Raw genomic sequence first — 16,827 nt, 5'->3', positions numbered from 1 at the left:
GTAAGATTTATCAATACGCGCGATCATAGCACTGCCTCCACTTCCTGACAGCATCCAATCAGGAGTGAGCCCCAGCTTCCACGGACCCTCCCAAATCACCCATCCAAAGCCCAAATCCTATATATGTTCCAATACCTTCATGCTAATACACCCCATGGGCCCCAGTGGTGTGTGTTCTCCCTCACTGCACCTAGTAAAACATACAACTTGTCTGCCCACAGGTGCTTTTGGTAGTCTTTGGGTGAAGAGCACTGAAGCATGTTACCTCTTTGTCAAAATTGTGTACATGTCCTTTAGTTTATGGGCATGAGTTTGTATCTATATGAATGAGTGATGACATATAGAAATTTTATGTTTTTCATCTTTGGGTCATGCTTAGAGAATTCTTCACTCCACAATTGCAAAAATGTCATGTATATTTTTATAGGCAGAGACGATGAGGAGAGAGGGGTCCAAGGGTGAAGGGAAACAGAACTGTTTGAATTGGGGGGAAGTCTGGAGAAGAGTAACAGGCATAGAATTCTAAGGTTTACATCTGCTCTATAACATCACAAGTGTATCTACATGGCCTACACTATATTGGATATATATTGTGCTCAATAAATACTCTCTCTTGATCTGGTTGAAGGCTTATGCACCTGCTTATGTTCACCAGATAAATGAAAACAACACCAAGAGTCCCAATGTAATACACACAGGATTAGCTCCATGGTGGGCATTTTTGAACATTTACCACCTTGATTTGTCATGTTTTGTTAGTAGTGTACACTGTAGTTGTTAAAAGGTATCTAATTAAACTTTCATGGGCATGTATTTTAAGATATATCTAGATATATATAAAGATAAATCCATGGATTCTATATGAAGATAATTTTAATATCTATCAACCATGAGTTACACAGTATCTCTTTGGAGGGAAGATACTGAACACTCAGAACATTCTGGACATGCACTGTCCAGTATGGTAGTTACTAGTCACAAATGGTTACTTAAATTCTAATTAAATGAATACAAATAAAAATTCAACTGCTCAGCACACTAGCCACATTTCAATTGCCTAATAGGCACAGTGGTTACCCTATGGACAGTGCAGATACAGAACAATTCCTTCACCACAGAATGTTCCATGGGGCAGGACTGCTCTTCATGCTTTGTGGGCCTCACGTCAGATGCATCAGGGCCATGTAAAATGAAAGGGCCAATATTGTGTCACTAACAGACTTCTCTCTGGGACATAAATATATATTAAGCTGGTGTAGAACAAAGCCAAAGTAGATTATCAGTGGGTCTGGTGCCTCCACACACAAACTGTTTCCAATTCCAAATGGGAAGCCCTCATCCCTCCACCTCCCTTCCCAGACTGAGGACACTCTCTGGCATCAAATTTCCAGGGGATGAGTTCTCTTCTGGAGGAGGCTGGGAGGCAAAGCTCTAAGCTAAGTTGGAGAACAGGGAGTCCAGCTCAGGCAAAGGAATTCTGGGTCAGTGAAGAGGAGGCTAAGTTGGTGGCCAGTTGGGAGACTCCCTGGTTTATCAGGAACAGCAGTTCTCAACGTGTAGTCTGTGGACCCCTTGAACTCACTGCCACCCTACCATGGGATCCACAAGGTTAAAACTATTCTCATAGTATTACTTAGAGTTTATTTACCTTTCAATCTATTGATATTTGCACTGAGGTAAACTAGCAAGAATGGAGGCTATGGGTTCAAACTGCAATGCCAGTTATTCTTCATCCCCCACTTGCAATAAACACACACTCATACACATGGATACAAATTAGTTTTACTTTAAAACATCTGGGTTGGAGCAGTAAAAATTAATACCTTTTTAAAATTACTATCCTCAAATACACTTTTAAAAAATATATAAGGGTATGAGAGGTACACATACAGCATTTCTGCTACATTCCAAAGTACTATGTCCCAAGGTAAATAATTTGTATGAACTGAACTAGCCTCTTTTTAATGTGTCACAAAATGGCATAGAAGCTATGAATATTTAGACTTGGATATTTGGCAGACACTTTCTTGAAAATGAACATTAGCCTGTCCCTTCAAAAAAATCGGCTGATAGATGACAACTGACGGTACTTGTTGCCTTGATAAAATGTAAAAATCAGAATTTTTGGAAAACTTCTGTCCCACTAATAAGCTTGACAGCTTCTCAGTACTGACCAATTTCTCTATTGGGATCTGTGGTAGCATAAAACAAATGTGACTTTTTGACAATCTGATTCCACTGTAATCAACAGGGGCAGATCTAAATAACTTAATGAAACAATGGATTACTTCACTGTATCATGCACTAGTACAAGATGCAGTCATTACGCAGGTAGGTGTATGGATTTTAATGTAACAAACAGGAACTAGTCAATAATACTGTTCAGGTTTCATTTTGCAAATAACCTTTGAGAGAGCACTGACACCTAGTTTTAATTTAGTATCAAAGATGAATACCTACCCTTATCTGGAAAGATTATCAAAAATACTCTTACATATTTGTGAGGCTGTGTATTTTTTCATATACTTCAACCAAATTAGCATTAAATACCTAAGCAAATATGAATATCCAAGAGTCTTCTAGTGAGACAGACAATAAAGAGTCTTGCAAACTATAAAATGTAAAAAGATAAGTGTTCTTGCTATACTGGCTTTTTTTGAAAGCAGTTTTTCATAAAAATATATTATTTCTTTTAACATAAGTTATTGCAATGAATTACTTTTTTTAAGGTTTCAATTTCTAATATAGTAAACACTGACATTTATAACCCACATAAACAAAATTATCTTTGGGGTCCTACTCATCTGTAAGATTGTATAGACATCCTGAAAGCAAAATATTTGAGAAGCCCTGACTTACATAGCCCCTGGGTCATGACTCTGGGAGACAGCGTGACACCACGCTCTCCAAGGAGGAGAGGGGTCTGGGCAAAGCCCCAGGTCCCCCGGAGGGCGTGGCTCTCAGGGCCCCAAGGCCCGAGGGCAATGTCAGGGCGGGGAAGCTTAGTGTCGGGAACTCCCCCGGTCCCCGAAGTTTCACTTCTGCCGCTCACAACCTGTGTCGGGTCCTCCCGCCTGGATACTAGTGATGCGAGGCCCATTCGCGCTCGCATTGCGTGTCGGGTTTCCGGACAAGCCAATCGGCTTCACCGCGGTCCGGGTTATAAAGTCTCCACAGACTCGCCGGGACTCAGCTTCTCCCCACAGGCGGACGGTCTGTGCCATGGCGCCCCGAGCCCTCCTCCTGCTGCTGTCGGGGGCCCTGGCCCTGACCCAGACCCAGGCGGGTGAGTGCGGGGTCGGGAGGGCGCGGCCTGTGAGGGGAGGAGCGAGGGGGCCCCCGGAAGGGGGCGCAGGACCCCGGGGAAGAGTCATCGCCGTCGCTCCCGGGCCCAGACCCCCACCTCCACCCCACCCTGTCCCCCCCGATCCCTCAAGCTCCCGCCCACACCCCCCTCGGGTCTCCCGCCTCCCTTTTCGGTCTCCTGAGCCCCGAGCGCCTCCCCGCCCGGCCCCACCCACTGGGACCCGGAGCCCGCGCGAGGAGGAGGGTCGGCCCGGGTCTCAGCCCCTCCGCGCCCGCAGGCTCCCACTCCCTGAGGTATTTCAGTACCGCCGTGTCCCGGCCCGGCCGCGGGGAGCCCCGCTTCGTCGCCGTGGGCTACGTGGACGACACGCAGTTTGTGAGGTTCGACAGCGACGCCGCGAGTCCGAGGATGGAGCCCCGGGTGCCGTGGATGCAGCAGGAGGGGCCGGAGTACTGGGACCAGGAGACGCGGAACGTCAAGGGCAGCGAACAGACTTTCCGAGTGAGCCTGAACAACGTCCGCGGCTACTACAACCAGAGCGAGGCCGGTGAGCGACGCGGGCCCGGGTACAGGGCGCGGACGGGCGGGGTCGCCCCGAGGCTGCAGGCCCTGCCCGCTCTCCCACATGGGAAGAGCCCACGGGAACCCGTACCCGGTTTCAATTTCAGTTTAGGCTCCGTCACTGCGGGTGCGGGGACTCGCGGGGCTGAGGGGCTGACCTCGGTGGCGGGGCCAGGGTCTCACACCCTCCAGTGGATGTTCGGCTGCGTCATGGGGCCGGACGGGCGCCTCCTCCGCGGGTACCACCAGTCAGCCTACGACGGCGCCGATTACATCGCCCTGAACGAGGACCTGCGCTCCTGGACCGCGGCGGACACGGCGGCGCAGATCACCCGGCGCAAGTGGGAGGTGGCCGGTGCGGCTGAGCACCTCAGGAACTACGTGCAGGGCAGGTGCCTGGAGTGGCTGCGCAGGTACCTGGAGATCGGGAAGGAGACGCTGCAGCGCGCAGGTACGAGGGGCCGCGGGCCTCCCGGCTGTCCTTTGGGGCGGGCTGGTGTCCCACAGGAGGGGAAATGGACTCGGTGTCAGAGCCCGGCTCCTGCCGTGGGTGGGGAGAGGGACAGTCCTTTCCTGAGATGAGGGGAGAGACATCCCGAAATAACCCATCAGGGGTTCACTGTGACGCTGACAGCCATCCTGGGAACTCTGACTCTGTCTTAAGGCCTTGTTTTCAGCCAGAGAACATCTTAGGAGTCCTGACTCCAGCTTTCCTGAGACATCAGCCCCAACCCCAGTAAGGACCATGAGTATGTTCCCCTCTTTACAGACCCAGAACCTGCTGCCCGGGCTTGACCCTGATTCTAGAAGTTTCCAAGGAATAGATTATCCTAGATCCTCAAGTCACAGCTACTTTCTGGGTTTTCTGCCTCTTCCTTCCAAGCAGTTGTCTTGTCCATCCTCAGGGTGGTCACAGGAGTGTTTGCTTCAGTGGCCCATGGACGTAACCCAAGTATGAATTTTCTGATTCTTCCTCCTCAGAACCCCCAAAAAGACATGTGACCCACCACCGCTTCTCTGACCGTGAGGTCACCCTGAGGTGCTGGGCCCTGGGCTTCTACCCTGCGGAGATCACCCTGACCTGGCTGCGTGATGGGGATGACCTGACACAGGACACAGAGCTTGTGGAGACCAGGCCTTCGGGGGATGGAACCTTCCAGAAGTGGGCGGCTGTGGTGGTGCCTTCTGGGGAGGAGCAGAGATACACATGCCATGTGCAGCACGAGGGGCTGCTCAAGCCCATCACTCTACAGTGGGGTAAGAATAGGTGATGGTGGAGCCTCTTCACAGGGAGCAGATCTCCTCTGGAGACCAGCAAGATCAGGACTCAAGCCTGAGGTCAGGCCTTCACCTTCCCTTCCCTCCCCAGAGCCACCTCAGCCCACCATCCCCCTCGTGGGCCTCATTGCCGGCCTGGTCCTCTTCGGGGTCACTGGAGCTGCGGTGGCTGGAGCTGTGATGTGGAGGAAGAAGCGCTCAGGTAGGGAAGGGGGGTGTTTCTGAGTGCTCCTGGCCCACTGGGGGGCTCAAGCCCTGGGTGGAAGTTTGTCCTGCCTGTTATGGGAAGTGCCATCCACACCCCTGTGCTTGCCCAGCCTGGAGCTGAGGGCTGACACTGACCCTCCTAAAGCACATGTGAAAATGAAGGACAGATTTTTTCCCTTCACAAATCTGGTGATGGGGACAGGATTCCCAGCAGCCCAAGGTCAGAGGGAAGGTCCCTGCTGAGGACAGATTCCAGGAGGGCAGGTGGTCCAGTCCCCACCACACCTCCTTTCTCCCTGTTTCCTGATCCTGTCCTGGGTCTGTAGTAGCAGTTCTGGAAACTTCCCTGTGGTCCAGGGCTATCAAATCCCACTAGGCCCTATGGCCCTGCCTCCTCCCTGCCTCTCACAGGGTGTTTTCTTCCCACAGGAGGAAAAGGAGGGAGCTATGCTCAGGCTGCAAGTAAGTATGGAGGGGGTGGTCCCTGAGCCCCTTGGGGGTGTAGATGGGAGCCCATTGGGGAGCTCACAGTCCCCATAATGCCTCCTTTACTGTCATCTCCCATGGGCTCTGTCCTCATCCTGTTCTGTCCCACACCAGATGGGGACAGTGACCAGGGCTCTGATGTGTCTCTCACAGCTGCTAAAGGTGAGACCCTGGAGGTCTGAGGTGGGAGGGGTTGGGGCAGAGGAGACACACTGGGTGATGGGGACTCTGAGTGGGAGCATGGGGTGGGCTAGGAGAATGTCACCGTTAGGTGACTGCCCTCAATTTGTTCATGATGATTTTCTCTCACAGTGTGAGGCGGCTGCCTTGTGGGGACTGGGTGATGCAAGATTTGTTCGTGTTCCTCTGTGTGACATTGTGTTCCCTACCTCTTTCTGCGAAGAGCATCTGAATGGGTCTGTGTTCCTATTGGCATAATGTGGGGAGGTGGGAAGACTGGTCCACCCCTGCCCACCAGGACCCCTCCCCACACTGACTGCCTTCTCTTCCCTGATGGACTGTCCTGTTCCAGCAGAGGTGGTCTGGGCCTTGTCTTCACTTCATGTTGGGCTTAGTATGGTCTTACTAATTGAAAATGAGAATCTGTTATGCATTTGTGTTTTTTTAATTCTTGCCATAGGGGTTGATATATTAAAGGGGAAGAATCGTAATGTTGAGAGAAGAAATAAATGGAAGCACTGAGAACTTCCAGAATCTGTGTTTGCTGTGCTGAGTCTGTTGTGAGTGTGGACAGGAGAGGCTGCGGGGAGCCCAGTGTGGACAGGGCCTGTGCCTGTGGGCTCAGTGCATCATGGGCTTTGACGTCCCTCCTCAGCTGGGTCATCTCTGCTCCTTTTCTGTGTCCCTTCAGTAAAACCTTGTCCTACCAGTACCTGTGATCATGGGAGGTTGGACATCATCCAGGCCTTGTCCTATGTCCAGGATTGGGGGTAGGAAGGGCTTTGTGTGTCCAGGTCTACCTAGGCTCAGGCCTGGACCCAGCCCTTAGCCCTAATATTTTGGGAATTTTGTTTGTTTGTTTCTGTAGAGATTTAGGGCTGTTCATGTTCTTATGTGGAGTTCATGACATTCACTTCTGTATCCTGCCTCTGACAGCAGCATTTATCCCTGGCCTATCATTCTCCTCACAATACTAGGGCAGCCCATGCACACAGGAGACTGTGGTATTGAGAGGGAAATTTTGAGATGCATCCTGCTTGTCCCCTCTTCTGGGGCTGGTTTTCTTTCTTTCTTCCTTTCCTTTCCTTCTTACCCTTTCCCTTTCCCTTTCTTCTCTCTCTCTCTCTCTCTCTCTCTCTCTCTCTCTCTCTCTCTCTCTCTCTCTCTCTCTTTCTCTCTCCTCTCTCTCTCTCTCTCTCTCTCTCTCTTTCTTTCTTTTCTTTTTCACTCTTTCATTTTATCCCCATCTTTATAAAGCCATATTCTGGAGTCGGAGAGGGGAGGGACCCAATAGTGTGTCATAGGGATTAAACTGCAGTTAGTTTCTATCTTGTCTGCTCACCTGCCCTCCCTCCCACCTTAGTTTTGGGTAATGCCAGTGCTGTCTCTGATCCAGACTCGTGGAGCTATGAAATAGGGCCTAGATTAGATTTATATTTGCTTGGAAAATATGGCCCTTAAGCCGAGGTACATCTTTTCTAAAGAAAGAAATATGCTTGTGTGCTGGTGTGCAGGAGGGATGGAGTGGGAAGGAGGACGTGGAGGTGGGGGAGTGGGGGAGCGGCACTGGTGAGGAAAGCACTGGCAACAGTGACATCAGTGTGAGTGGATGTTGTGCCGCAGCTGCCACCAAACAGCTGTGATATGAGGTCCCATTAGTAAAGATATTGTCTCTAGAATAGGGAGGTGCTCTACATGGATCATTCATTCAACTGATGTATGTTGTATGCCAGATAATAGGACATTCACATAATAACACACACATAACAGGACACCTCAGAGAACTAAAAACAAGCAAAAATTGCAAGCCATGTGTAGCACATGTTCTAGTGGAAGGAGCAGAGTATATCAATAAGCATAATAAAAAGGGGAAGTGTTTATATTAGGAGTTGGTAAGTGATTTGAGGCAGGTGGCCCAGAGTATAAGTGTGGGGACAGGGAAGATGGCTATTGTACTGGGGTGGTCAGTGTGAGCCTTACTGGGAATGTCACCTCTAAGTGAAGGTTTGAAGGATGAAGGAATGACCATGAGGATGTCTGGGGCAAGTTCTTTCCAGGCAGGGGAACCTCCATTGCAAACGCTGTGTCAAGGAAGGGCAAGGAGGCCACTGTGCTGCAGCAGAGAGCAACTGAGACGAGTCCCATGTCCGGCCACATAATGTGGGCCTTAGAGTATTAGCAGGGCCTTGACTTTTCTCTGAGTAAGATAAGTTAGAGACGATTTTGACCAGAAGACTGACCTTGTATGACTTATCTAGAAGCTTCGGCCTGGCTGCGCAGAACCAAGAAGTGAAGGGAGATGAGCAGTCGGGAGAACTGTAGGAAACCAGTGCTGGGCTCCAGGCTGGAGAGGCCGCTGCCTGTCTGGGATGTGAGCATGAGAATTATGGGAAGTAATTGGATTTTGGATATATTTAAAGATGGACTTTGCAGCACTTCCTGATGGATTAAATCTGGGTTGTGAGAAGGAGGAAACAAGGACGCCCACAATTTCAGACTGCAGGGAGAAATGTGGATGCTTTCATGGAGATGGGGACGACTCCAGAAGGGGCCTGAGGAAGTGGCATCATAAGCATCCAATTTAAAATATGCTGAAACTGAGACGTCTGTTAGAAATGCAGGTGAGGTTGGCAGTTGGATACACAGTGGTGTTTAGAAGGAATGTCATGGATGGTGAAATAAATCTTGGAGGTGACACCATAGAAGTGATACATAAGGCCCTGAGCACACATGAGGTCACCAGGGGTTGTGGGATAGAAGAGAAGGAAACAGGATCTGACCCGTGCACCCCCAGTGCTGAGCGATCTGATCAGACCACAGGCCCAAGGCAGACTCACAGTCTGGCACCACATGCAGAAGCCCATAGAGCAGAGAGACCCAACCTTTAGTGTCACCAGGCTCCCCTGGACATCCCATTAAGATCCAGACAGTCTGGGTAGAGCATGAGATTCTGGATTTATAACAAGCTTGATGCTGCTGGTGGTTTTCAGGTCACACATTTAGTAGCAGGAACATAGACCAGGACTCCCGCACAGCTGTGCATCGGCCTCACCTGTAGGGCTTGTGAAGTAAGTGATTCCTGATTCCAGGCCCAACATTCTAAGAAGGTGGGTCTGCGGAGAGGCCTCAGTGTTTTGTAACAAGCCCAGCCAATCCTTGGGCTCTGCCAGATGGGTCAGTTTAAGGGTGTGCTCATGATGGGAAGGCATCTTAGATACACAGTTTTTTCCTGGGAGGAAAAAGGCAGGATGCGTGTGTTTCCCTTCCAGACGGTGAGCTAGGTGGACCACTGAGGAAGTGCTTATCAGTTCAACCTAAGCAAATCTCTCAGTTGCTGAGAAAGTAGATTATAAATGCTCTCACCACAGAAAAGAAATGGTAATTATGGACCTGGTGTAGTGTTAGCTAATGCTTGTGGTAAACGTTTGCAATATATAAATGTAGCAAACCAACAGGCCCTGCTCCTTAAACTACACAATGTTACGTGTCAATTATATCTCAATAAAGTAGAAACAAATCTCTGAATCCTTGCTTGAAGAACCTATTCCCTACATGGATTTTTCATGAGCAAAACCAGATGCTGAATTGTTCTATTTGAAACATAACGAGTATATATACATATATTTCAGAGATAGTCTAGTTTTTGGGTCTAGACTTTGTTTCTCTAGTTTATACTCACAAATAAGTGGTCACAACACATCATGACCAAGTAAGGTTTATCTCAGGACACAAGTTTGGATGGCTATAGAGACATCAATCTAATATAATCTTTAATAGAATGAAGAACAGTAACCATAGGATACTCTCCATGCAGAAAATGTCCTTTAAAAATTCAACATCCATTCATGATAAAATCTTGGCAAACTAGGAACAGAAGGCCACTTCTTCAATTTGGTAAAGGGCCTGTATGAAAAACCTACAGCCAACATTATACATTATGGTCAAAGACTGAATACTTTCTACTTAAGGAACAAGGCAAGGATGTCAACTGCACCATTTCTACTACACAGGTCCTAGCCAGAGCATTAATGCAAGAAAAAGGAATAAAAGGAATATAGATTATAAAGGAGAAGTAAAGTGTCCTAATTGGCAGCTGACATGATTGTATACATAGAAAATTCCCAAGTAAAGGAATATTCTAGCATTAATAGGTGAATTTACCAAGACTGCAAATTACCAGTCCATTGGATTTTGTTTTGTTTTGTTTTGTTAGGAAAACCAAAAAAAATTAATTCCATTTATAATAGCATGAAAATAAAATATTTTGGGATCAACTGAAGAAAAGTATACAAGACTTGGAAATCTACACAGCACCATTAAGAGAATATTTTTTAAAAACTAAATAAGGGATCAAAGTATCATATTCAAGGATCAAAACACTTCATATTGCTAAAGATCAGTTCTAAAATCAGTCTAAGATTCAGTGCAATCAATCCTGAATCCTAAAAGCCAATAAAAATACAGACAGGTCTTTTTTTTAAAGGAATTGTCAAGCTGATTCTATAATTTATATGTAAATGCAAACGTCTTTGAATAGTGAAAATAATGTTATGAAAAGAAGAGGAACTTGGAACATGCGCACTACCTGATTTCAAGACGTAACATAAGGCTCCAGTGATCAGAACCAAGTGATGCTGGCATAGGCGAGTCTCGGTCAATGGAACAGAATAGGACCATATGTGCTCATGAAAAGGCGTCAAGGTAAATCAGTGGGGAAGGATCCTCTTTTCCACAAACGATGTCGGAACAGATAGACACAAGGAGAACAAACACCTATACAAAAGCTAACCTGAAATGAAGCACATACCAAAACATGAGGCAAAAATATTAAGCTCCTAAAACAGTGCTCTCCAATAGAAGTGTAATTTGAACCACAAATATAACCTTTACATTTTTAGTAACTGCATTAAAAAGTAATGGGTGAAAATGGTTTTAATATTATAATTTTATAATATTATAATTTCAAATTATATAATTTGAAATTATAAAATAGTATTATAATTCAGCATATAATTAATGAAAGGATTATTGATGACAGATTTTACTCTTTTTTCTTATACTTTCCTCTCTTGAAATTAATGTTTTGAGTCTCCAGAGGCCAGGAATTCCTGCTTTTCTGTTGTGCCATTTGGTGGCTCTCCTCCAGATCCAGTGATTCTAGGATTTGCTGACCCCACAAAACTCACAGCTCCAGCTGGATGCAGCAGAGAGGAAGCACAGAGGCAGAGCTGGGGCAGGACCCACCTCAGCTTCCTCCCTCTCCTCCCAACTCTCCTACATTCTCCGGCCCTTCCTCCACTCTCGACCAATCTTGAGGATTTCATGAGTCCCCAGGCACAAACGGGAGCTGGTCATGAGATGAACAAACCCAGACCTCTACAATTCCTCTCTGGGAAGTCCTTCCTGCGGTCTGCCCACACCCACTCCTGTTGTAGCCTCAGTGCTTCCCCAGGAGAGCCCCAGGTCTGCACAATGATCCTAGGACACCTTTCTTCCCAGGAACTGCAGGCCCACTCCCTTCCCTCCTTCAGGACTTAGCTCATATGTCTCCCTCAGAAAAGCCTGGCCTCAGAATATTTAAGATGACATCAGGATCCCTCATGTTCCCTGCCTTGTTCTTTTCTCTAAATCACTCTTTACTTTTGACACCCTGATCCTTTGCTACAATTGTTTGTTTTTTGTAGGGGTCTCCCATCAGCATGTGAGCTTCATGGGGCAGGGATTTGCCTGAGTTGCTTTAAAATAATCCAAAGTGTCTAGAATAGTGCCTGACACATAGTAGATGCCCCAAAATATTTGTTAATGAATGACTATGTCTAGGAACCAAAACTTAAAGCTGAGACTGGGACAGGAAGGTACTTGGTTCCCTGGTAGGTGATGGAGGGGAGGATGGGTGTCTTGTTTTGGAAGGAAGAGAAGCTGCTCTAGGCTTATCCCAGCCCAGAGGCCAAGCAGCAGAGCCCCTCAGAGCCCCTCAGCATTTTCCACGTGGCCACAAGCACATGACCAAGGACTAAGCCAGACTGCCAGCAGCTTCTGAAGACTCTTGGCCCCTGGAGAGGTTCCACGCCTAGGTGACAGGGTCCTTAGGCAGTGAAGTCCTCCAGGCCCTACTCTTACATCCAGTATCTGCTGATTCTGCCCAGCTGGAAGATGTGGCTCAGCAGCAGCCTGTGAGGCTCCAGGGAGCACCCACATACCCCAAGATCCCACACTTCTGGGTCCTTCAGCAGAGCCAGAAATTATCCTTGGGTCAGGACTGAAGGACCTATAATTTCAGGGTTTGGAGGAGGCAGGGAGAGAGGCTTGGGGGATCCAGATGGCAGCACATCTCAGCTTATGTCCATAAAGGAGAAGAAGAGACAGGATGCTGCGTCCAGGGCTCTCAGGGCTGGGGAGGAGGGCAGCCACTGTCCAGGATCCAAAGAGGGGTGTGGGGGGGTTGTTCTGACACCTGGACAGAAGGGTCCATGCTTGGTGTCCTTGGGGCTGGTGTTTAGATGCCTGGGTCCTGGAGACTTAGGGAGAAGGGGAAGAAATGCATTTGGGTTTTGGGGGTGTTGTGAGGCAGAAGCTTGGGCCCTGACTTGTTGCTCTCCTTGTAGCCACTGTAGCCTCCAGCCTCCAGGCCTGAGCTGCCCTCTGCACTCCAGGAACACAGTGCCTGAGGCCACCAGCAGCTGGGAAGCTCCCTGTCTGAGGCCCAGGGATGGTCTTTTTGGTGCAGTGGTTCCCACCTATCATAGCAAGTAGAGAGGGTGTCCAGGTGGCAGAGGACTGTGAGCCGGGGATGGACTCGGACACGGCTTTGAAGTCATAGTGCTCAGAGTGGGAATCTAGAAACCCAGGACCAGGGCCCAGGCTGCCCCCTCCAGTGGTCAGGCCCTCCCTCCTCCGTGCTCCGTGGTGCTCTTGGCCACCCCAGCCCAAGACGGAGGGATCCTTGCTCTGCAAGAGGTGAATCTCCTCAATCACCTCTCTTCTCTCCTTTTCTTTTCCCTTTCCTCTGCCTGTGGTTGTGTTATACCATACATGTAAGTATAGAAATATCCCTAAAGTTAGTACAGTTCACCTGCAGTTACAGAGCTGGGCCTGTGTACTGTGTGATCAGCATCAAGTGACCACAGAGACCTCTCGCAGCGCCCAGCCAGCAGCCCCTGTGCCTCTCCCCACACAGAACCCGTCCCCCACACAGGTGTCCACTGAGCCGACCCCTCCCCAGCCCCTCTCCTCTCTGCTTCCTCCCCCTGCACTCCTGTAGGCCCCCGTCCCCCGACAGTCACCATCTCCTTCCTCTCCTCACTTCTCTAGGAGCTTTGCCGTCTTCCCGGGCCATGACCCTGGGGCTCTCCTCCCCCTTCTTACCCCTCTTTCACACCCTGGAATAGAGGGTCGGGAGTTGATTCCCTGAAGGAGATTTCCTCCCTGGAACCTGCAGCAGGAACAAGCTACAAGGTACTCTGGGTTTCAAGGTCCCACCCCAGGAGACTAAGGGCACCCAGGGTGTTTGTGAGGTCCACCCCAAATCTGGGTACTAACTGTTATGGCCCATTTGCTCGTGGTCGTTAAAGGAGGAAGAACAATCAGTGTCACCATGTATTTTGGGAAACAATTCAGCCTCTGAACCTGACACTGGATGGGGGTTCCCCCCTGTGTGCACAGCCCTGTCCCACTGCTGGCGGCTCACGGAGACCCTGGGGAGGTCCCTGGGGAAGGACCAAGGGCGCTCAGGCCCGTCCTCAGCCCTGCGGCCACACGGGGGCGCCAGAGCTCTCTCCGATTCTGCGCTGCCCGAGGCGAGGGCCGCTCTGTGCTGTCAGGCAGAGGTGGGTGACCTGGAGGCCGGGCAACGTGGGGATGAAGATGCTCCTGGGCAGCCCTGGGCTCCGGCGCGAGGGCGGGGCGGCGACCGGAGGGGAGAGCCCTGGAGCCCGCCTGTGTCTGAGGTTCCTGTCTTTCCTTCCCACAGCCCTCTCTCTGGCCCCTGATGACACTCTCTTAGAAAATAGAAAAGTATATCATTCTTTCTTCCACAACCTATTCCTTTCTGAGGGCGATTTTAAAAAACACTTTCTAAAATTTCAGATACTTTGAGATTTAAGAGAAGTGTAAAGTTAGTACAGTATCCCAACTCAGTGTCCCTGTTGTTAACATCTATATTCCCATCAGACCGTTGTCACAGCTAATGAAGCAACAGTGATACATTATTACTAACTCCACACTTTATTTAGATTTCAATAGTGTTTCTTTTCTGTTCCAGGATCCCGTCCAAGTCACCACATTAGGTTAAGTCCCGGTCAGTCTCCTTCAGGCTTCTCGGCTGTGACAGTGTCTCAGGCATTCCTTGTTTCTGATGACCTTGACATTTTGAGGAGTACTGCTCAGGTGTACGGTAGACTGTCTCTCAGTTTGCGTTTGGTTGACTGGGGCAGTGGGTTTGGGAGAAGAAACTGCAGAGATGAAGTGCCGTCTCAACACTGCATAAAAGGGTATATGATAACCACTAGATCATCACATGTGATGTTAAATTAACCTCGTCACCCAACTGAGGCTGAAAATTCCAGGTCTCCCAATGAAGAAGTTCTGTTTTTACACCCGCACTTACCATATTGCAGTCTTTGGAAGGAAGTCACCATGCACATACAGCCCACACTTAAGGGGTTTTCTGCTATAAACGCCCTTGTGCAGGTTTTTGTGCAAACATAAGTTTCAACTGAGTTAGGTAAATACCTAGGAGAGCTATCACTGGTGAGTCTATGTTTAGCTTTATAAGAAACCACTAACTATCTTCCAGAGAGGCTGTGCTGTTCTGAGTTCCTCAGCAATGGGTGAGAGATTCTCTTGCTCCACATCCTGGTCAGCACTTGGCATTCCCCGTTTGGGGATTTCCATTATTCTAATAGGTGTGTGATGGCATTCCACAGTTGTTTTCATTTGCATTTGCCTAATAACACATGATGTGGAGCATCTTTTCATGTGCTTATCTGCAATCTGCAAATCTCCTTCTGTGAGTATCTGTCAGACTTCTTCTCATTTTTTAATTAAAGTACTTATTTTCTTATTGTTGAATTTTCAAGGTTCTTTGTATTTTAAAAACAAGTCCTTTATTAAATAAGTGACTTCCAATCATTTTCTCCCAGTCTGAGACCTGAGCTTTTTTACTGAGATAACAATGTAAACTAATGCCTAGATATAAGCATAGTTATATTTTTCTGGGCAAAGAAATGAAAAAGTGCTAACTGCAATGGTTTCTGGCGGGATGACCTGGGTGACTGGGGTATAGGGGGATGATGTGACTTATTTATTTTGTATAATCTGAAGTATTGTTTGAATGAGCATGAATAACCTTCACAAAAATAAATTACATTAAAATCGTTACTCTTGTAAAGTCTTGTAAAGCACTTGACATCATCTGTGAATATGCAGATTCTGATCCTGTACTCTGGGTCCATCACTTTTTCATGTAACTATTTTGCCTTATAATTTCTGTTTCTGGAAAAGGTGGGCTAGATTGTATGGACAAATTATCCCACTAAAATAGCTTAAAATGCCATGTAAAACAGAAAAACCATGTCTAAAGCATGAAAGAGCCAACAAGATACTAATAAAAGACCACACTCCAAAAGATGGGGAAGCTCTTGCTTGTCCTCCACAGAGCCCAGCATCCTGAGAGAGGGAGAAAAGCCTTGGGAAGGTCATTGCCCAGAGCACAGGCGTGCAGGCTCATCCCTTCCACCTCTGGGTTTGACCCCTTGACTTTTCTACCCATCTGCCTTCCCTTTTAAAATTTAAACATTTCTCATTAATGTTTTTGTATATTGTATAACATATTTTATGTCATGAATATTTACTGTAGAAAAATTATGAATGTTAAAACTGATAAATGACAAAATACAATAACTATTCTTCACAGTGGAGATATTTGCTGCATTTCTCCTAATGTCTCACACATCGTCTGGCTGCTGCCCCAGAACAGGAACCTCCCCTCTCTAAGTTGCTGGGCACAGAGCCAGGCCCAGCCCTGCTGTCCAGATGCCATTTCCTGAGTCCGCTCCCCTGAGAGGCCTCTTCTCCTTCCTCATCCCTCCTAAGCCCCCTTCATGTCTTCCCACTCCCCACTGTGAGGTGAGGGGCTTATTTCTATTTTCAGGCAGAAAAGAAGGACTCAGGTGAGAACTGCACCCCAGGAGACGTCTGTACCTCTTTCATTTTCCCACCAGTGACTGGGATGTCCCACTCCTATCTAAGGTGCCCTCAGCTCAGGCCCACGGTCGGTCCCCACGCCTCTGCCCCATTTATCCCCCCCCTTCCACTGGCTCCTTCGTTCCTTCTACAAATAGGATGTAATCCCCCCATTCAAAAAATAAAAGTCAAGTAAATAAATCAAAATAAAATCCTTGCATAAAAAACCACTACTCTATCCCAAATCTCCTTGCATCTATTGCCCTATTTCTATGGCACTCCTAGACCAAGACTGAGTCTATTTTCTCAACTACTGGGCTGTCTTTTTACCCAATGGAATAGTGCACAGAGTTTAAATTCTGATACTTCTATAAGCCTTCTTATGAAGACAGATGTCCCCCCACCCCATTGCCTAAATTCCAGAAGTAGCCTGTCTTAGCTCTCCTAGCGGATTCTTTGATGTTTATAATACTTTGTTTTTCAGTTTTATGCACCTTCTTTAGTTAGTTCTTCTTTCACATACAACCATCCTCCCAATATAATATTTTTTTATCGTTTTGATTAGCCCAATGTGCAGAGCCTGCGCTATTATGCTTATAGAATGCTAGTCACAGTGGAGCACTAAG

General features: G+C 47.9%; 1 protein-coding gene across 2 annotated transcripts in view; it reads left to right on the top strand.

Annotated features, from left to right (window-relative positions):
- Nucleotides 1–3,131: 3,131 nt before the first annotated feature.
- LOC118924134 (patr class I histocompatibility antigen, A-126 alpha chain-like) overlaps nt 3,132–16,827 on the top strand; it is a 35,651-nt gene continuing 21,955 nt past the window's right edge. The window contains exons 1-8 of one of the 2 annotated variants that reach the window (XM_036908634.2): nt 3,132–3,286; nt 3,585–3,854; nt 4,044–4,319; nt 4,850–5,125; nt 5,238–5,348; nt 5,783–5,815; nt 5,954–6,001; nt 6,152–6,557. In XM_036908634.2, the coding sequence (XP_036764529.2) occupies nt 3,223–3,286; nt 3,585–3,854; nt 4,044–4,319; nt 4,850–5,125; nt 5,238–5,348; nt 5,783–5,815; nt 5,954–6,001; nt 6,152–6,156 (1,083 nt within the window). In that variant the 5' untranslated portion in view covers nt 3,132–3,222 and the 3' untranslated portion in view covers nt 6,157–6,557. Of the gene's footprint in view, nt 3,287–3,584; nt 3,855–4,043; nt 4,320–4,849; nt 5,126–5,237; nt 5,349–5,782; nt 5,816–5,953; nt 6,002–6,151; nt 6,558–16,827 lie in introns of those variants that run through there. The other variant, XM_057493764.1, reaches the window with a different exon arrangement.

This window comes from Manis pentadactyla, chromosome 16 (assembly GCF_030020395.1).
Source record: "Manis pentadactyla isolate mManPen7 chromosome 16, mManPen7.hap1, whole genome shotgun sequence".
Taxonomy (NCBI): domain Eukaryota; kingdom Metazoa; phylum Chordata; class Mammalia; order Pholidota; family Manidae; genus Manis; species Manis pentadactyla.
The sequence above is the reverse complement of the archived record's forward strand: the minus strand, read 5'-3'. Positions and strand labels throughout refer to the sequence as shown.